The sequence below is a fragment of the Bemisia tabaci genome, chromosome 2 (assembly GCF_918797505.1).
Source record: "Bemisia tabaci chromosome 2, PGI_BMITA_v3".
Taxonomy (NCBI): domain Eukaryota; kingdom Metazoa; phylum Arthropoda; class Insecta; order Hemiptera; family Aleyrodidae; genus Bemisia; species Bemisia tabaci.
Genome location: NC_092794.1, coordinates 65,220,647 through 65,242,772, shown reverse-complemented (window position 1 = coordinate 65,242,772; position 22,126 = coordinate 65,220,647). Strand labels below are relative to the sequence as shown.

Sequence of the window (22,126 nt, the reverse complement as noted above, 5' to 3'; positions counted from 1 at the left end):
CCGATTGCAAAGTGCAGTCGATTACATATTTACTGTTTTTCATTCAAAAAATTTAAAGGCCTCAAAATGAACGTAAAGCTACGTCAAATTACAGCTAGGTACTTTCGTTTTGAAACTGTGCATCCCGACTTTTCCCACGATTTCAGCCGAATTTTTTGCTGGATTTTGATTGGTGCAGTATTCTACCGTACTGAGGAAGAATGTCGTACGAATGTTCGAGTGTTGCAATATTTCCTTCAATGAAATGTTTATTTTTTTAAGTAAAGTTACGGATATTTTTCCATGAAATGTTCAAGAACTGTAGGTGAAATTGCAAAAATATAATGTGTAAAATCGGAAAGAAATATTCATTAGTTTACCAGGAAATTCGTGTTTTGTCAAAATTTGGCGACGCCTAAAGGTTCATGCGGCATTTTCCCTTAGCGCGGCAGTATTGTCCTTGGTTACTTTTTGAAGACTATATGGACGTATTTCTATCAAACAGAACTACGTGGAGGTGGGAAAGATTGGGTCTGCTCGTCAGTGCTCGGGCCATAAGAATGAATGGGAAACATAAAGCGACAGTGACGAAGCCGTCGCACAGTGGATTGAGTCAATCAGAGAGGTCGGACATGAAATTCTTTACTAAAACTGCGAATTTTGATGTTGATTTCGTCATATTTTTTATTTTAAAGGGTGCTTCTAAAGGATAATCTCACTAGGAAACTAATGAAGCCACTTTTAAGACTTCTAAGTTTTGTATAAACGGAGTTATGAGCGGTTGAAGTTCCCAAATTTTGTCCGACCTCTCCCATTGATTCAATCCACTGTGCGTCGTTGCGGCTCCTTGTAGTGGTCATTAACTCATAAGCCCTATCCACAACGCTCTGGGCACATGCCCATGGCTCATATGTGCCGTATTTAGTTGGCTCACAATTCCGTTTGCTGAATTGGAGAAGCGGGATTTTACATTCTGTAAAACGGAACTATGTGCAAAGTGTATGAGCCTTGGCATGTGTCTACCCTGGTAAAAATTGGCAGTAGAATCTGTGTTCCAAAATACCATAGACTTAAAGTCGGCTGTAAGATTTCCAATAGCTTCTGTAGCCGGCTGTACAATTTTTTATAGCCTTTTACAGCCTATGACGATTAAGCAACAGCCAGACGATAAATTTTATGCTAAACGTTACTAAATACGGATACTAGGACTTGGTGAGTTTTTGGACTACCGCTCTCTTTTTGTGCCGTAGTATCTTGATTTATTTTGCGAGGAAAGCTCCGTACTTTTGAAGGATGCCTGTCATTCTTAATATGTTGGAGCGCCTTTAATTTCTTATGATGTGCAATACCTCAGGTGTGAAGTAGTTGCTTCAGACGCCGCGCGTGGCACGCTGCGGCGCGGCGGGGGGCAGACTGCAGAGAGCGCGTAACGCGCATTGGCGCCTACAAACCTAACAGGGATACTTCACGCATTGCGCAATGCGTGAAGTATCCCTGTTAGGTTTGTAGGCGCCAGTGCGTCGCCGCTCCGCTTTGTGTTAGGCTCTAATAATATTTCATCTCGCGGAGTCAGCGTTTTTCAACTCATGATTCTGAAATGTTTGCACACTCTGTATGGATTATTCTCAATTTAATTGATGAAAAAAAATGTGTTTAAAGGAAAACATAATGTGTGTTTCGTGAACATTAAGGTAGTTCCGTAAAAAACTTAGTGATTTCCAAAGCACACGAATTTCTACACAATTTTTTATAGCCTTTTATAGCCAATGGCGATAAAGTGGAAAGCCCGGCGATAGAAACTACCAGCCCGACTGTATTTTTTAAAGCTTCGTATAGCCCGGCTATATGATTTGCTCCGCTTTCTACAGCCAGCTATATGATTTTCTATAGCCTTCTTTAGTCGGCTATAAGAACTCCTATAGTATTTTGAATCGCAGCTCCTATTGCCAATTTTTACGAGGGTAGCATACGGGGGTACATATGAGCCATGGGCATGTGCCCAGAGCGTTGTGGATAGGGCTCATGAGTTAATGCCCATTACGAGGAGCCGCGACGACGGCTTCGTCAATGTCGCTTTATATTTCCCATTTATTCTTATGGCCTGAGCACTAACAAGCAGACCCCATCTTTCCCACCCTGCACATAGTTCTCTTTGATAAAAATACGTCCATATATACATGATGCTGAAACTCGAATTTTCCAAAGGTGGGGACAGGGGCGGACTGGTACTCGAAAAGTTAGGAGGAGACCTAAATGTAAGGGTCCCTACTGTCGTTCGGGGGCCCCTCCAAGAAGGTCCGGGGGCCCTCCCCCGGCAAATTTTGAAAATCTCACATTTTTTAAACACGTAGGCATTATTGGAGTTGGATTCTACCGTACTTGAACTTCAAAATAACCCATTCTCAGGATTCATCGGGGGTCCCTTCATCACAAATGCTTTTGGCGACCTTCCATGTCTCTTAGAGACAAATTTTCAAGGAATTCGGGGCCTTTTAGTGATTGAAAAGGATAAGAAAATCACAACATCACGGAAAAAAAACCATGACTCGAAAAAAATTCGCCGCGGGGGCCCCTTCGGGACCTCCGCGGCAAATTGTTAGGGGGCGATCGCCTCACCGCCCCCATGGCCAGTCCCCTGGCGGCACAGGATAGCCGAAAAACCAAACGGGGGCGCTACTTCAATATTAAACTTCCATCGCCTTGCTAAGGCGCAGGGATACAACTATTTTAACTCTCCGGAACGCGGGAGGTATCATGCTTCAATTGAAGGCGTTTACGAATCTTATGTATTTACATGACGAGATTTTGCAAAAATTTTTGCTTTATTTTGTAGATTTGAGTTCCTTTTATTATTTAGTTAAATTACTCCTGCCCTTTAATTTTTAATTATTCAGCAAAAACTATCCATTTGCGAAATACAGCCCTGGCTTTCGCGCCCTTAAACTACGGGATTAACGGTCGAAACTACAGGAAGGAATTCGGGGCCTTTTAGTAATTGAAAAGGATAAGAAAATTACAACATTACGGGAAAAAAACGATGACTCGAAAAAAATTCGCAGCGGGGGCCCCTTCGGGACCTCCGCAGCAAATTGTTAGGGGGCGATCGCCTCCCCGCCCCCATGGCCAGTCCGCCCCTGGGTGAGGATTACCAAAATAGTCAAAGCAATCATGACTTCGATGATAAAGAATTCCATCTGACGAAATTATGCCGAAAGGCACCAGTATGGAAGACTATCAAAGGGTGTTACACTTAAAGCCTGGAAAGGAAAGGAGACTCAGAGAAGGAGACTTAGCCTGAAAGTGAGAACACTTTTTATCGGAAGTCTCCGGCGAATCTCAAGTACACGATTGACAAGTCGAACTGAATCTGTCGACAGGTGCGGACAGGTTGTTGTTGTTGTTGTTGTTGTGGTGTGTTTAACTTGATTGGCCTAGGTTGATTAGGTTTATCATGGGTTTATCTTCATTCCTGTCATCAGTTACTATGCCAACGCTTACATTTCACATCAGCTGATACTATGTTGCCAACATCATTCGATCGTGACAATTTCTCTGCAGAATTTTTGATTAATCAAATTTTGTTTTTTTTCCAGAGAAGCTAAAAATCCTGGAGGGGTCACCTCTACAAGTCATTTTCAAAACATTGTAACTTGGTCGCATTTTTAGACTTAGAGAGCTCAAACTTGTTTTGTTTTATTGGTAATTGCTCGATCTTAAAGACTACACAAACCGCATTTTGATATCTGCTACCGTTCGTCCCCCCCCCCTTAAAAAAAAAAAAAAAAAAAAAAAAAAAAAAAAAAACGTGCAGTACTTTTGAGACAACCTATGTATATTGGTTAGGAGTTGATTTCAGTAATTTTCGTTGCGCAAATCGTGTCCTACGTAAAATTTTGGTCGAGAATCATGTATCAGAATGCTTGAATTCGTACCTTGTTTAGTGGTCCAAAGCTCGGATGCGCCTCTTCATTCTATTCCTGGAATGTGACAGTAGACCGACGAAAATATTTGTTCAAGTGAGAGTGGAATGGATTCACCGGGAGCCGCCAAAACAGAGGATGGCTCTGTTGAGAACGTGTGCTTTTGCTTGTCACTTTGCGGGCTTTGCGACAAGATTCCTGGCCTGGACGGCCCGGGCGGAGGCTCCCGTGGGATAATCAGGGGCTACAGGGGCGCGTGCAAGCGCTCATTTGGTCATTCGTCCTCCTGGGAAATCATTGCTCCAATCGCCGATCCACAAAGCAAACAGCCCTACACCCATGCCAAACCGACCTCAAAACCTGGCAGCTCCAAGTCTCTTACTCCATCTTAAACGATCCAGTCAAGAATATCTAAATTGCGTCCAGGGTCGGACTGGCTCGCATCTGAGGGCGCAAACCCTTGGCCGGTTTAAGGGGCGTAATGTGATATTTCCTGGTGGGGCATCCCATACGAAGAGAGGGGTTGAGAAAATTTTGGCAAAGCAGCATAATTTTGCGTTTACGAAGGTAGGAGGGATGTGTTAGGGCCTCTTTTTTAACTTTTCTCCCGAATCTGAGCGACACCTCTTTAACAGCATATAGCAGAGCATTGAGAGCTCACGCTTCGCGTCAACGCGCCTTCAATTTTTCAGATACAGCACGGACGTCCATCGAGTACGAATAGTTGTATCTCTGCGCCGTCGTAAATGCGCATCCTTTCCCTCCCTCCACAGGGTGATCCAAAAGTCCCTTCCACCCCCTCTAACTTTTTACCTAATTGAGGTAAAGATTTGAAATTGGGGGATATTCCTAGATCAAAGGGGCTACTTTTTGGCCCCGCTAAAATTTTCCGGGGGGCCCCCCTTGGGGGGGGGGGGAACGGCACCCAACTTTTAATTTTCAAATGGGAAGACCCCCTTTGTGATAGCTCGTTCGAAAGAGCATAAAAAAAGAAAACTTTTCTCGCAAACTCGAAGTCAATATCTCAAACCGTTTCAAAATGGCGGCCGGTTAAAGTTCAAAATGGCCGAAAATTCACACCGGTTATTTGTCGATGGATTTGCGCGGAAATCGGTAAGTAGGGGTATTTTGACACGAGAAAAACGAATTTGACGTTAGATTTTCAAAAGAACCAAAATTTCCAAAGTGGCCGCCGGTTAAAGTTTAAAATGGCCGAAAATTTTCACCTCGGTTTTTTCCTAATAGATTTGCCTAAAACTTGGAATTTGAGAGTATTTTGGCATAAGATAAACAAATTTGAACTTAGATTTCTAAAAAAATCAATTTTTGGTCATTTTGAACTTTAACCGGCGACCATTTTCGAAATTTTGGTTTTTTTAAAAATGTAACGTCAAATTCGTTTTTCTCGTGTCAAAATACCCCTACATACCGATTTCCGCGCAAATCCATCGACAAATAACCGGTGTGAATTTTCGGCCATTATGAACTTTAACCGGCCGCCATTTTGAAACGGTTTGAGATATTGACTTCGGGTTTGCGCGAAAAGTTTTCTTTTTTATGCTCTTTCGAACGAGCTATCACAAAGGAGGTCTTCCCATTTGAAAATTTTAGCGGGGCCAAAAAGTAGCCCCTTTGATCTAGGAATATCCCCCAAGTTTCAAATCTTTACCTCAATTAGGTAAAAAGTTAGAGGGGGTGGAAGGGACTTTTGGATCACCTCTTTTTCCATATTGTGTTTGTATGCGCTTGTCTAATTCGTAATGGTGCTTCAAGCACTACGTGAGTAACATAGCCGAAGGTAGGAGGGATGTGTTCGGGCCTCTTTTTTAACTTTTCTCCCGAATCTGAGCGATACCTCATTAACAGCATATAGCAGAGCATTGAGAGCTCACGCTTCGCGTCAACGCGCCTTCAATTTTTCAGATACAGCACGGACGTCCATCAGGTACGAATAGTTGTATCTTTGCGCCGTCGTTAGCGCTCATCCTTTCCCTCACTTTATTTCCATATTGTGTTAGTATGCGTTTGTCTAATTCGTAATGGTGCTCTAAACTAGTAGCATATAGCAGAGCTTTGCGAGCTCACAACTGACGCCATCGCGTCTTGCATTTTTCATATGCAACGTGGACATCCATCTTGCGCGAATAGTTGTACCGCATTTACACTTTAGACGTCTCTTATTTTTGAATTTCGAGATAAATGAAGGTTAAGTTTGCCCGAGATATGCAATTGTTTGTCCAAATCAATAGTCATAGAAATATGTTTAAAGGTATGTCTTAAAATCGAACCGACCATCGCTTCTAGGGGACTTATACATAGGGATGATAAAGCGCCTGTATGTCAACAGAAAGGTGAACATTTCACAAAAAAATGTTTACGCTTCAAAAAGTTGTTCTTGGACCTCTGTTCACCACTATCATGCGTAAAAGCACCTTTTTTTACTCCTAGCTCTCTTTTCTTCGGTTCATTTAAGAAATTTTCCGCACATATTCTCGGTTTTAATTTTTTTTCTCTTCTTATTTTGCTATCTGTCAGAGGGGCACGTTGTCGGCGCGCCAAGGAGGCGTATCTGCCAATGGCAGATTGGCTTTATGGCCAGTCCGAGCCTGATTGCGTCTTTGACAAAAGACAGCGGGCTGATCGTTGAAATTGATATACAAAGCTATAGAAAAAGAGGACAATATTGGTGGAAGCGGGTGGTTGCAATGGACAAAGGAGGTAGGTAATAGACTAACTAACGGCAACCCACAAGAGACCCTTTAGTTAGTCCATCATTTTTTCCCTTCGTCAATACAAAGGACACCCGCTGTATGAAATTTCAGGCGTTGCCAACTTTTGTTTGGTAAATCACAAATTTTCGGGAAAATTTGCAAATATTTCTCTTCCAATTTTCCAGATGATTTTGTTCGCAATTTTACCTAAAATACCTAAAAAAATCAAGGAAAAACATTTATAACTTTCCTTAAAAACAAGCATTTTATCGAAGGAAATTGGACAACTCTCGAATGCTCATACGGCGTTTTTCCTTAGCACGGCAGTATAAGAGCCACCCCTTTCAACCGATAGGATCGTTCTTTACTCCCTAAGTCTTCTTTGTCCATCGCTTTGTCTACCAATCTCAGCAATCAGCCCACTGGTGCCTACAAAGGCTTTTTTTTGCCCCCCCCCCCTTCCCTCCAAAAGAAGTCAACTATTTTAAATGCTCAAACAATTTATACGGGGCTAATTGAAGCGATAGGCGCAGAAAGGGCATTTCTTGGTTGCGGTATCTTCAAAATTTCCGCTAACTTTTCATCCATTATGATTACAGCAAATGTATGTAATTTGTTTGAACTTTTCCTAAAATTTCTTTATGCTTTTTCAATGCTGAAAACGTAAAATTTTAGAGGATTCACCCTGTAGATTCATCTCTAAAATATAAAGTAGCACTGGAGATTGTGAAACACCGCAGTCGAGAAATGCCCTTTCTGTACCCAACGTTTCAATTTTACTTGTTAATATCATCACCTCAAGACTCTGACTCAATTTTGAAGTTGTATCCTTGCTGAAAAGACCATGCTGGCACCATGTTGTGACCGTCCTGGTCCGTTCTGTACTATGTTGATGGTACCAACATGATTCCAACATGTTACCAACAGAGTACCATAGAGAAAAAGAGGTGTTTGCATTTCAGGCATCTTGGATTTTTTTTGATGACATAGGTCGGTACGGACGATTTTTAGCATCGACTTTCTTTAAAACGGTGTAGTTTATGGACAAAATTCATTCTGTTTAAAGTGTTTGGAATTATATCAGGAGTCGATTTGTTCCTGTACCGACCTACATCACGGGGTAAACAATCCTCAAGATGCAAACACCTCCTTTTTTCTCTCTATGACCTAGTACCATGTTGGTGAATGACACGTGGTGTCATGCTGACGCGTGATTTAGAATAGACATTGAAGAAGAGGAACAAGTAGTAAGCATAAATAGACAAGCGTTTACTTTTCGACATTTTATTGTATCAGTCGGCAGACACTTGCCTGATGATGGAAATGATAAATTATAAACACATGTTTAATACTGCAGTCCTTTCACATTAAGAAAATAAATCCTTATTTATTTGTTAGCAGTAGAGGAGATTAGGGTTTGATGCAACACATTCAATAATTTTTCTTCTCTTGTTTCTTCTCTCCAGTATAAGATGGTCACTCAAAATGTATGTTTAAACATTTCATTAGAATACGTGAATATCAGCGGCAGAGAATCCAGATACCACCCCCAAAAATCTGAAATGCAATTACTTACTGAATTCCCAATCATAGTTTTTCCTCAGATTAGCGTGGCAGGACGAGAGGTTGAAGTAAAACAGTAAAAATACGAGTCGAATAGCTCATCGAGAGATTTTTCAGCTTATTGGTTTTGAAATAAAAACCACGACTCTGAAATTATGAGCTTCACTTCAAACAAAAGGCTATCAACCTCCGAATGTTTTATTGATAAAATGGACCAGAAAAGTCCCTTACGTGGCTTTTTCCAAAATGTATTACTTTACGGTTCCTCAGCCAAACCGGCGTCAACTATGAACTGTAGGAAAACATGAGTTGCTTGACTCGACTTGATGACTGTACAAACCGTTGTTTTTCAAAGGTTTTCTGCTTCATAATGCCATATAACTGCAGATTTGATCCAGTCCTACTAGCAATGGCTTAGTGATGAATTAAATAAAATAAAAAAAAAATGGGTACTTACGAATTAAGATACCCTCTTCTCACACATAATCAGGTAAAAAAATTCTGAGTTTTATATAATTTTTTAATAACTTTTAATAACCTTTTCATATAAGACGCTCAGCAAAAAATCGTCATTAAAATCAAGTAAAGACAAAAACTAATTAAATTCAATCAATTTTCATATGAATTTCAAAATAAAACTAAAATAGATACAACACTTGTTAAACATTTGGAGAAAATAACGTACCTATAAAAATTTTTGAGAAAAAGGTATTAAAATTCGTAAATTGGGAGGTTATTTTTTTAAAAATTGTTTACATATTATTCTTCTTCCTTTCAAATTTACTTTTTTACGATCCTTTGAGGATTAATCCCAATTTTTCTTGGCGGCCACTGCTACTGCGAAGACTCATTCTCGAATTCACGAATGATGGTTCAGTAAAAGTTATTGCTTTAGAGCACAATCTGGCATCTCTTCTTCAGGAATTTGAGGTTCGATTTTAACTATTTCTATAACTGGCGTTGAGAAGAGCATAATAGGTTCGATTATTAGTCAATCCTAATCGCGGGAATTATTTTTCAGATGTTTCAAATTCAAGTGAGCGAAAAAGTCGCGAGATAAGGTGGTAAAGTGAATTAAGTCATGGCTCTTAAACATTAAATTTTCTACGTGTGTGAATATTTTTCCTCGTAGACAAACTATTTCGTTTGCTCAACCACTGAGGTGGGTAGTGGACTACCAAACAGGCCAAGAAATCAAGCTATACAATACCTATAATATGCTTCTTTATCAAAATTTGACAAAGAGCGCATAATTAGCGAATCGGAAATTTCCAGTTCCAACTTTGTAGTGAGACATTTGAGTTTTCAGTGCGCTTTGAAGTTCAAACCTCCCGTTAGCTAAAAACCAAGATCTTCTCCAGTCAAATTGGGCAATTTAACATACTGATTTGTTCATTCAATGTTCGCAGTGCGCTGAATTTGTTCTTGGCAATTTGCAAGAGTTGTGCATAACAGTACAGGAAGGATAAACGCAGTGAAACTCATTTATATATCATGACCAACGAAAAGTTTGTCTTCAATGGCTACTTTGACCCCACGTTGATTTTGGTGTTCCTTTTTCAACATTGATAATTTTGAATTTACTAGTTCTGATGTAACCAATGTTAGTATTTGAAATTTCCAAATGTCCGATGTATTTTATATGAACTCTTAATGAGGGGACATTCTTTGTAGTGCTCTGATTCTTAATCTGTCTAGTGATCCGTGAAATTACATTTGGAAACTACTATTTTCAGCTCTCTCATAAAGTTACCTATCTGCATATCTGGAAAGTAATGGCTCTTACGTTGCTCCTGAATTGAGCTAGAAATAGTAGAGACATGTGCCTGGATTTTTGAATCGTTAACGAACGACTTTAATCGATTAGTAACGTCGTTAAGATAGGGTTTTACCGATCAAGGTCATTCGATAATAATTCAATACTCTACCCGCTGATCGCGTAAATCAGCCAAACTGATTATTGAATCCCTCGTCTATGTAGAAGAGCTCGAGACGCTATTTCCGTTTTTCATATATAGCTGAGTCCTTAAGAGCTTCCATCCTGTATGGTTCTGCGTGTCGCAAACCGCAAATGTTTTGCACCCTTCATTGAAAAATTATTTCTTGCACTGCGAGATGGCACAATGAATAGATACTCAGAAGGAAGTGTGAGTCACTGTTTATTTCCAAAGTATTTACACCAGTCAGCGACGCAGGATGTGAAAATGTCAAGTCGCTGTATCTCCTGTCCCCTCAGTTTCGTGCGAAGTTTTATAAATTCATCTTGTTGATTTGGAGTCTCTTCAAGCGTTTTCTTCCTTGGCATTGGTGTTTTCTGTCGCGACAGATACGGTCTCTGATGGCGAATCGTCTTTAGGAGCCAGACATGGGAATTGTTTCTGCATCTCAGCTCTGAAACAGTAAAAAAGTCGCCGATAATGGCTCAAGTATATAATTTTTTTTTTTTTTTTTTTCTTTTAGTAATAACGACCACTTAAAACCACTTTTCAAAGACTCCCGAAACATTTTTGACAGTTATGAGTAAAGAATGGGGATGCCAAATATTTTTTAAATATCATTAATGTTCGATAAAATTTATGAGAAAAGTGTCTTAATGTAAAAGCTACTAATTTTTTAAGAGTTTTTGCAATATTTTTTTCCCCTGAATTTTTACGAGTAGGTGTCAAAAATTAAGGAATATGTATCAAGACTTTGTTAAAACTCTTTTTCACTTTAATTTTACTATATAAAATTACTGACAAGGTTTCCCTGAAAAATAAAGTGTACCACTTTACCAGAAGCTCTTAGATAATTTGCAAATTTCTTCCTAAAATTGGTTTTTTGCTGCTGTTAAGGTAACAGACGAGGAAAATAATTGAGAAAAGGAACGCAAATTTGAATTAGTTTTAAGCTTTTAAAAATGATTAAGACATTTTAATTCTTTTGATACGAGCTTGAATAATATTTTTTTTTTCCTCCCATGAAGGAGTTGAATATGAAGAGAAGCAGAGCAGGTTAATCAATGACACCAAAAACTTCATCATAGAATCGAGTTGCCTAGATTTTCCCAGATCGCAAAAGTGCGTTCCTAGCGTTGGAATCGACATTACGACAGAGCGTTTAGTTTACCTGAATTTGGGATGGTTAATGGCATAAATCCAAGGGTCTATACACGAAACAATTTTGGCTGAAACCGCAGGAATCATTGAAGCTATCGGTGTTAGGACAGTTCTGAAAAAAAAAATACATATTGAAACAATTAGGAGGCAGGATTTTTAACACATGACCCTTGACAAATGTCGTGTCCGCTTAAAAATTCAAGAATGTTTTTCAATATGGAACTTTACAACTCTATGAACATGGTATACTTAATGCGAATATGTTGTAAATGATTTTGAAACACTGCAATCGAGAAACGCTTTAAACAGTTTCGTCGTCGACATGCTTTACTTTTAACTCTCGCGTTTAACTTTGTTTTTCACACATTAATATTACAATTTTTTTAGTATATCGACGGTGTTTTTTGTTACAGAGTAATGGAAGAATTTAATCCCATTTATAAAGAAATATCCGGCCAAATATCCGGAAAGTAGCTGAAAAAAAATTCGTCATACCCTCTCTTAAAATAGAGAGGGTTGACGCACAGTATGGAGAAGCTATCTTGTCTTCAGTTCTTGTTAAAAATGTAACGCGAAAATTATATTTACCTAAAATTAACAATAATAAACTCTCAGAAGAAGCGTTGGAAAAAATAAATGATAATGTATACAATCTAAAATATTTAGGACCGTGAACCTCAACCGACGAGGACCTCGACGAGCGCACATCTGAATGCGACAGAAATAGCGCTATGTTCAATCCATATTGGGTTAGGTTAGGTCACGCAACTAAACCAACTCCGGAGAGGTGCTCGAGGTATCAATCAAATTTGAAGGCGCGCCATGCTGAGGCGCGCACCTCGACAAGCGCACATCCAAATGAGACAGAAATAGCGCTATGCTCAATCCATATTGGGTTCGGTTGGGTCACGCAACTAAACTAACTCCGGAGAGGTGCTCGAAGTATCGTCCGAAATTGAAGACGCACCAAGCTGAGGCACGCACCTCGTCAATCGCACACCCGAATGCGACAACCGTCTCGATTTTGTGTGTCGGAACAGGGCGCATCGGAATGTGCAACACTTGCGCGCTACGGGAAAAGGGCGGCAAGTCGGCAATCACATAACTCGGAAAACACGATTTTTCAGGAGAGGGAAAAAACTCTCTACATTCCTCATCTTTGAAGGTAGAGGGGAAAAAATTCTTAGAGACAGCAAGGATAAGATGCTTTGTAAGACTCTATCATCATTTTGAATAATATTCTCGTCTGTCAGGAGAAATGACCGAAAAACCGAGTCATGTGTTTGTGGAAGTAAGGTCCAACACTGAATTCCAAGATACGTGATTGGCGAATTACTGATTGAAACCTATTCTTTGCCGATGTTGACTGAATAAAGACTGAATAAGACTCCTCTCACTTTAAAAGTAGCCTAAAGTTCCTTTTAACAAACTTTAATTGGTAGCGAATCTTTAGAATGACACTGGAAAACGATTCGACGGCGTAAGTCGGCAATCACATAACTCGGTTTACGACGTCGCAGACTTCCTGTCACACTTCATTTTTTAAACGGAAAACTACTCAACGGCAATTCTTTAAAACTGCCGTGAGTTTTCTTCTCTATGCGAAGAAAATTCTGTATAAACTGCAAGGAATGATGTCAAATGTGTCGTAGAAGCGGAGATTTTCAGACACCGTGAACGAGATAATTATGTGATTGCGGACTTACGCCGTCGAATTACGAATTAAAATGAAATGAAGATAAAAATAAGCGGACGACTACTCAGTTATCCGTCGGATTAGATGTTAGATGTTAAAACAATAATAATATTTTTGTTGTTTGAAGATTCCGTGACGTACTAACGTTTAATTTTCCCTCCTAAACTGCTCACGGTTCTTCCCGGGAGAGCGCGCGTTGTGTAAAAATGCGGCGCGACGGCACGAGTTATGTGTTGTTGGAATTAACGCTGAGATATGTGTTTTGAGTTCTACGTTTTTAGGTGACTTCCAGATTTTTTTCGACTGAAATATTTTGATAGCAGGTAAAGGGCATCTTCTACACTTCATTTCTGCAGCTAACTCAAAACCGCCAAAAATCGAGTTATGTGATTGCCGACTTACACCGTCGATATGTCTACGCTTATGCTCCTTCAAAAGCGCAGAATAAGATATTAAAATGAGACACATAGGTGAACACACTTATTTCCCCAGACATACTGTGCTCGTGCTCTTAGCAGGATAGTTGTATCGCCAGCAACACGTCGTCGTTCCGTCACGTTGGATCGTTGTGAGTGAGCAGGAGGCAAAAGCGCCTTCAATTATGAGGGTATGCCACACGCGCATCCATTGAGCACGTTTAGTTGCATCAACGCGTTGGAATCAACATTACGACAATTGCGTTGGCCTTGTTTTGCTTCCGATTGAATTGCTTTACAGACGGAATATACTAAGTGAGTAAAGAGTGGTTGCAAGAGTGGTGGTGAGCAATCAGATGGTTTAGAGATCCCGTGCTGATAATTTAAGCAATTTGAAAGGTAGAGGCATAAATAAAGTTAAGTTGATCGACGCTACTTTTTGCCCAATAACTTATGAGTAACTTGGTAATTTAGCATAAAATTTGCCCAAATGAGGACTGCTGAGCTGATGATGCTGATGATGGCTCCTGATGAGTTGAGCACAACTCTTTGGTCATCAGTTATCATCAGGCGAATTTGAGCGTTGATTGCCGGAAGTAACTTTTGCACTATGTGGGAGATAGCAGTGCGAGGTAAAGCAAGGTGGTGAACTGCGAGGTCTCTAAAATATATCGCCTCTGTTTAAAGATGGAATCGAAAATGTACACGAGTGGAAAGAAACTAGGGGGTCCGCCCTCTGGCCTCTACGCGGCCCAACCCCCGGGGCGCTGCGCGCCCCAAAAGCTCGCTTCGTGGCCAGCGAAATCTTCGAAATCGCCCGTGGTTAATGAGCAAATAATTTCAATTGAATAACAAAACGATGTTTCACGGAAAAATTTCCCGCCAAACAATATTGTTGATGACTTTTTCCTTACTCTGGATTTTGATTCTTTCTTTGGAATTGGACTTTTGGGCCGTCTTACTCTCCTTCCTCACCCCATCCATCGAGCGTCTTAAAAATGATTGTATCAGAATAGAGAGGATAATAGACACATTTAGTGTGACGTCACATCTCGATATAGTTTCAATATATCGAAAGTCGAAATGTGCCCCAACAAACGAACACAACGTTCGCTCGAAGACTAAGTATTATGTCACGAGCTTATTATAGGTATTATCAATTCTTGTGAATGTGGTCTCAAACGTTTTGGAAAATGACTAGCTTTCATAATTTTACAGTCCCACGGATTAATGTTTTAGTTTTAGGCTAGTTTTAGCATTCTTTCATCAATTGTTCGTTTTGGAGGCTATGTTTGTTTGTAGGGGCACATTTCGACTTTCGAGATATCGAACCAACAATATCGCTCCGTGACGTCATCACTGAATGCGTCTATACATTAAAAAATGTCAACTTACCTGTCTCCAAAGGCACCGACTAAGGCCACGATAGCGTAAGGCGTCCACGAACAAATGAATAGGAAGACAATTGTCATGGCAACCTTGGCGATCCGGATTTCCACTGATTTTTGTTGCGCGTCTTGATTACTTTGCAAAGATTTCACGTTCATTTTTTTCGCCTGGAAATAAAAATATCATTCGGCTCAAAAAGGGTGTTTAAAAAATGTCGAGTCTTTAAAGTTTATACTTTTTTCTTCTTCTTTGTATTATTATATATTTATTTTTTGGGGGGGAAATTATTGACGAATGGATTATGAACGAGCATCAATCGACTTTATATGAAGGATAAGAGTCAGGCTATCGAAAATGAGTACATCAAACATGGGCGAATCGATTATATTGATCGGGGGCCTAAAAATCCTTCGTGTTTTTTCCATATGCAGACTTATGGATTTTTTGCCTCAATACCAATATTTTGGACCTAAGATATTTTGCATAAGGAGATCGGTACCTTGGAAATTTTTACATCGGTTATGTAGGCACATGTATCGATATGTATAGATAGACATACCTGGTCCTACAAATTTTAAGTCTTGATGCGGTAGTCCACGAACTGGCATTTGAGGTGTTTGACAGTTTTTTTTTTTGTTGCTAATATTGGGTTATACTCTGAAAGAGAATAACTTACAATACCTGACAGTTTTATCGTAATGTTTACTCGCGTATGCCACATTATTGTTTTCTCTAAAAGAGAGCCTCTAAAACTACTTTATCAAATAATAAATATATGTTTTTCCTATAATTGATCACAATTTGGTGTCACCTGTTGTTTTCATTTTTTTTCTCGAGAAAAAGAAATATAAAAGGAAATTTTAAGTACAGAACAACGGAATCTTTTCTAATCAGAGAACTTTAAAATGCCGTTTGAAAAGGATGAAGAGATTAACCTGATCGCGAAGCATTTTTTCGTGCTGCCGAACATGGCCTAGCAGTTGTGAGTAGAATACTATGATGCACATCATCGGCATGACATACGACCAGATGAAAATTGCAAGCATAAAGTATCGAACTTCTTCTGTTTCGGTGAGGTAGTCGAAGGAGCACGTCGTTAAGAATCCCTCTGGAACAGGAAAAAAAGAATAATCCTTTTAGTTTGCAGAGGAATAAAAATGACTTGGGATTGACCTGGGAATCCTGGGATGGATCAAAGCTGAGAGAAACCATGGTACGTCAGGTACGCACTACTGCGATGGATTAAGCTTTGTTTCTTTTCAATGGAGACATCTCCGTTAATATTGGACGAGGAAACGTGGTGTTCGGACAGATCTTGTTATTTTTTGCTGATCTAAGTACGATTCAAATTCTAAAATCATCAAAGCATGATTTTGTGACTGGCGCAACCAACACATAATCGGACGGATTTCTATCAAACGGAACTATGTGCATTATGACGTAAGCCCTGTTATGCCCATATTCTTATGGGTCTCAGGGCTCATGTCCGAATGCACATAGTTCCGTTTGATAGAAATACGTCCACAATCAGCAAGTTTTGTGATTCACATGGATATGAAAATATTGAAAGGTGGAGATTATAAAGCGTCTGAAATGCCACTGATAGTCCTTCCTATCACTCATTAAACTAAATACATCGATAAATTGGACGCATTTCGGTCAAACGGAACTAAGCGCCATCGGGTAGGAAGGTTGAGGGGGGGCTTGGATTGGCAGCGGAATTCGGGCTCATTCGTTCCTATACTCGCAATGCTTTTCCATGGCGCTTAGTTCCGTTTGACAGAACGCGCTATCCGGGATTCTAAATTCCTCAAAAGGAACTCAAATTGGCGCTTAGTTCCGTTTGACAGAAATACGTCCAATTTTGCAAGACATGAGTGACTCTTTCATGGTTGCAGGGTGGTAAATAAACATACAAAGGGTTTAAACATGTTAATGGGCTTACCTGGCGCGTATTTGCTGCCGATTCGAAGAAGAGGTAGAATGGAGAAAGGCATGGAGTAGAGCCATACGAACGCTACAATTATCACGGTTTTTCCCATTCCCAGACGACCGTCGAGAGGAAATGCGATCGTTCTGATAACACACAGATGAGATCATTGGCATTCATTTTTATTTCAGGAATTTTCTATGATTTTTCGTATTCTTTGCCTATCTAAAAGTTTCGGTGACAGAACTACTATTGAATTACCTTTCAACGTATACAATTTTCACTTGACGATTTGAATTTTTTGTTTTTGTTTAATTTAGTAGCGAATTTTTGTATCGAAATTTTTCTGAATTTTTTGGGAAATCTTGAGGAAAATATGTGAACGATTTTGCTAATAACGCACACTGGAAAAAAAAAAAAAAAAAAAAAAACACATTGGATCTGAGTCTAGAGGGCAGACTCATGAAAACATTGACAAGAAAAAATACTCTTGATTCAATCAGATTTTTGCTTAAATCAAAAGGAAATCTGCTCAAATTAAGAGGCTTGGTTCTTGATTTAAGCAAAAATCCGATTGAATCAATAGTATTTTTTCTTGTCGATGTTTTTAAGAGTCTGGACTCTAGATCCAATGTGTTTTTTTTCCAGTGTAATCTCAGATGTTTGTCATGGAAATATTTTTGGATTGGTGTGTTTAGAAAATTGAATATTTTTTGTCGTGGTTGACAGTACTTACCTGTACCTATCGTAGGCTATCATGGCGTTGTTCATCGCGGATCCGATACCAGAGATGGACCCAAGGAGGCCGAATAAATCACAGCCGTCCTCCCAGCCGGTCATCCGTTTGTAAAATGCATTTATCACTAAGTGAGGCATATTCAACATCATGAATAAATCTAAAACGGCTTGATTTGATATAAATAAATTTGACGGAGTTCGTAGGGATTTTGTTCTGTGAAAATAAAAAGGAGAGATCCTCGGTCATAAACGAACTTTGTGAGAATATCAACAATGCACGCAAGAATGTGTTCTAATAGCACAAGATGCTTTTAAAGGACCTCTAAAAATAATAACATCTTTTAACAAATGGACGTATTTCTATCAAACGGATCTATGTGCATTCAGACATGAGCCCTGAGACCCATAAGAATACATAGACGGTGTAAGTCGGCAATCACATAACGCGGTTTGCGACGTCGCAGACTTCCTGTCATACGTTATTTTTTAAACGGAAAACTACTCAACGGCAATTCTTTAAAACTTCCGTAATTTTTCTTCTCTGTGCGAAGAAAATTCTGCATAAACTTCAAGGAATGATGTCACTTTGTTCTCTTTTAAAAAAATAACATAGAGGCGGAGATTTTCAGACACCGCAAACGAGTTATGTGATTGCCGACTTACACCGTCAATATGCACAACAGGGCTTACGTCATAATGCACATAGTTCCGTTTGATAGAAATCCGTCCAAATATTTCCTCAAAACTACAAAAAAGTTAAAATATTTCAAACGGGTTTTTGAAGCGTTTCCAAATGGAAGTCATGGCAGCATAATATGCCTTTTCAATAAGTTCTCGTAGCTTATTCATTTTTTTTAAATTCTAAAAAGGTCTTTTTGTCGCAAAGCATTGCGCGGAGATTCCTGTTTTTCTAATTTTTTTTACTTGTTTTTTTCTTTGCTGGACAAAAAACTGCAGTTCTTTTGAAAACGAATTATTAATGGAGAGTAAAAAAATAAAAGTACCTATATCAAATATCAATAAGATGAATTGATCAGTATCGTCCTAACTACATCAGACGTTGTCTAATTTGTTCCCATAGGTATTTCTTTTATTACCCATTTTATTACTGAGCAAAGATTCTGACTTGAATTTTGTAGGCATACTCCTGATAGTCTGAGGAAAATTCAGTGAAAGTTTCAAGGCTTTAAGTAAGTATGTTGCTCAGTTTAAAGTTAAACAAATAAAACACGAGAGGGCACCAAGCAACATGAAATACAATTAAGCCGACTTTTGTCGCATCCTCCCGCGATTATAGTTCGAGAATGAAAAATAGGATACGACTCACGTGAAAAATAAGTAAATAACTATTCCATTTCCTAAAGTAGAGACTATCATGAGGATAAAATATATTGCGCCGAGCATGAGATGCCACATTTCGGGTATGTTGGGGAAGGCTCGCCAATGAGGGTGGACCATGTCCATGTGTTCCGGCGGGACGTTCCAGCCAAGCATAAGACCATCTCCTCCACCTGAACTCACACCACCGTCTCGGGCATCAAATCTGCGGAAATAAGATAAGATATAATATTTTAAGTTAGATATATCAATTTAAAATAGAAATGAAGTTAACATTAAATACACAGAAGCGCCAGAGAATAGTAAAACTAGGGGGTACGCCCGTTGGCCGCTACGCGGCCAAACCCCCAGACGGTCCAATTTATCAGGAGAGCAAAAAAAGAAACACAATTCTGGTCGAAATGATGGATTTGTCGTTCTTCATGAAATTGAACGCATGATTCTCTCAAGAATATTGCGTCAGCATTACCTATAATACTTAATAAAGTTATAAGACTTTAAAATGGACAAGGTCAAATGGCGTGTCCCGCTTGTTTTTCTTGCCGTTTCCCTGGAAATCGCGATTTTTTAAATTCAAATTCTGAAACGCTTTGTCAAAAAGTATCTCTAGAATTTTTGAGGGCTCTCCCCAGAAAATGGCGAGGATTAACTTCTCTTAGCAGAAGTATATATTTGCTCAAATTTAGTCTTTTTCACTTTAAGTTCCCTATTTCCATGACCGGTAAAAAATAGCCATATACACCCGATATTATTGAGGGATTTATACCTAGTTCAAAATATTAAATCAAATTGCTTCAAGTAGGTACGATGAAAAATAATTGCGTTCAAAAATCTCCTTGTAAGACTTTTTACTACGGATTTTTATTCATGGCACCGCGTTTTTTGGGAGAATGATCGACATTTTGATGAATGGCCAAAAGTAAATTCTGTAAAAATCACACGAAGTATTTCTTGATTGAAATGAAATAATTTTCTTAATTTAAGAGATATTAACCACCTTTGCTCCCAGAAATATACCCATTTGCTTTTCGAGCCGACCAGCGACCGCACTGTGTTTGGGCGCAATGCGTGAAGTATTCCTGCACTCTTGTAGGAGCTAATATGCTTCTTACTATGATAGTCTGGTGAGTTTGGTCAGTGCAGCCAAGTTTCTGGCTAATGAGACTAAATATATCAAGTGAATACAAAATATCCACAAATTAGAATGTAGTTTGTGAGTTTTTCTTATATGTAAAAATATGAAAACGAAAAAACTGAATTTTTCCCCCGATCGCATTACCGTGATTTTGCAATCAAGAACGTCTATCTTTCCGCTCAAAATAAGAAGAAAATACATGTAGAGGAAAGCATATTAAGGTCTGCTCAACGTTATCCCTTAATTTTTCTTTACTGCTAAAATACTTCCTCGGTGCAAAAGACAAAAAGGACAAAATTTCATTGGCAGAAATAAGAGTTTTCACGAAAAATTGGCGAAATCTCACGCAGTTCTATAAATAAAACACCTGGATCGAAACTATTGAATTTTAAATTTTCAATGCAGCTTGCAGAAAAAGCACTTACGAGTAACAAGAGTGATTTTAAAATTTAAAGTATATTAAAACTGAAGTAAAAACAACTTTTTTAATTAGTATTTATACGTGTGCCTGATTTTTTATTTTTTATATTCTGCGGATGAGCTGACAGCAACCAAGGGAAAATGATTGAATTTCTTTTTTATTTTAAGATTTATCCGACTATGAATCATCAACATCAATTGCTGGTTATTTTCAATAAATTTTACCTTACATTTATCCACCTCATTTTATTAAATCACTGAGTGAGTTTTATTTTTATTTTTTTTTTACTGAGAGTTATAAAAACCTAGATTGACGAAGAATCATTTTGCCCCAAAATTAGGTCACCGTTTAATGGATTTCTTTTTATTTATGCGATGAACAAAGCACGTAGTTAGAATTCAGCATAGCGGGACCGGGCTCTTAGTTCTGTTGACTCAATTGACACACAGAATAGTGTAGATTGTTTGAATTTTTCTTTCTTTCCTTTTGATAATACACTTAAAGGGGTTAGAATTTTCCAACCACAAAAGAAATACACAAAAGAGATTAAACTTAAAATAAGGTCAAAGGTAGTTCTAACTTTTGATTCACTTTAATTTTGTATGAACTTTTTATGAAGAAATCTGCTTAAGAGTCCATTATAGAGTTTGTAAATTGGCAATTAAAGCAGTTAATTTGTTAAGTTGGGTCAATTTTTGGACATATCTTTTACAGTCATAGTAACTAACACGGAAATGAAAGAGAGAATGAAAGACTAATAATTTTTTATTGCAGATATTTCTTGTTTTCCGGGGGTGAGGGCTCAAACGAAAATTATAACGCCATTGCCACTAAGGTATATAGGAGTGTAAATTTTAATATTTATCGAAGGGTAAAATTTCAGTTCAATATCGGTTTTTCGAGATTCGAAATCAAGAGAACTGAGCATCAGTGTTCGAGCGAGTCTCTGTAGCGATATTGGCACTGCGTTTGAACTCCTCGCGCACACAAATGGTATCACTCAGAAATGAAGGCACCAACTTACTTATATGGGAGTGCGTACGGTTCACCAGAAACATAGGAAGAATTCATGATTGAGCCAGTCGCGACCTCGTCTTCTCTTGAAACTGTTTAAATATCAAACAAGTCACGAAAATTCACGGAGGGGTTTTCTGGGCGACATCGAACCTATCCGAACTTGGATTTTGGGACGCAAACTCGAGGAACTAGAAGGGGTTAAAAACGGCGCTATCCGAACTGCGTTTTCGAGATTCAAAAACTAAAACGGATAGTCGTCCGTGGTCGGGGAAGAAAACGGAAACTAAAAGATGGAAAATAAAAATAAAAGGTACAGCTCGGGCGGCGGTCCGCTGCTAATAGCAGGCGAGAGCCGCGATCCGAACAATTTTATCAGGCTACTTGCATGTCCAAATCACAGTCTAATACGATTAGAGATCGCCGGGTTTGCTACATAGGTGATGCTATTAATTAGGTATCCGATATCAAGGTACACCGTCCTAGTTTCCAGCTTCGCGAATCAAACCCCCCTCTCTTCCGCCTCTTTTTCTATCATTGTGCCCAGCAACGACTCTCCCCTTCCAACCCCTTCGTTCTACATAAGGATGGTAAAATTAGCCAAATACTTATCTATTTTAGTCGTCGTGTATCACACATTTCGGCGATTTTCTCTTCTCCCAGGAAGAGACAGATCAACTGGATAGCATTTCAATTTTGAAAGAACGCTTGGTACTGAAGAAAAATGAAAAAGATTTCCTCATAAAATTGATAAGTAACAGTATCTTATGCAAGCATT

The 22,126-nt window shown here is 38.9% G+C and overlaps 1 protein-coding gene across 1 annotated transcript; it reads right to left on the bottom strand.

Moving 5' to 3' along the window:
* Positions 1–10,315: 10,315 nt before the first annotated feature.
* Positions 10,316–21,709, bottom strand: Rh5 (Rhodopsin 5). The gene is made up of 8 exons (XM_019058234.2): positions 21,359–21,709; positions 18,768–18,983; positions 17,439–17,654; positions 16,718–16,848; positions 15,708–15,880; positions 14,779–14,939; positions 11,282–11,383; positions 10,316–10,564 (listed from the first exon to the last, which is right to left on the bottom strand). The coding sequence occupies exons 1-8, from the start codon at positions 21,403–21,405 to the stop codon at positions 10,456–10,458; spliced, it is 1,155 nt and encodes a 384-aa protein (XP_018913779.1). The 5' UTR covers positions 21,406–21,709; the 3' UTR covers positions 10,316–10,455.
* Positions 21,710–22,126: the final 417 nt, after the last annotated feature.

Excerpts from the sequence above, each read along its gene's own strand:
- Rh5 (XM_019058234.2), bottom strand. The coding sequence starts at position 21,405 with ATGAATTCTTCCTATGTTTCTGGTGAACCGTACGCACTCCCATATAA. Across the intron at positions 17,655-18,767 it reads GTTATTTACTTATTTTTCAC|AACAAAATCCCTACGAACTC; the intron begins GTGAGTCGTATC and ends TTATTTTCACAG. Across the intron at positions 16,849-17,438 it reads ATAGCCTACGATAGGTACAG|AACGATCGCATTTCCTCTCG; the intron begins GTAAGTACTGTC and ends GTGTGTTATCAG.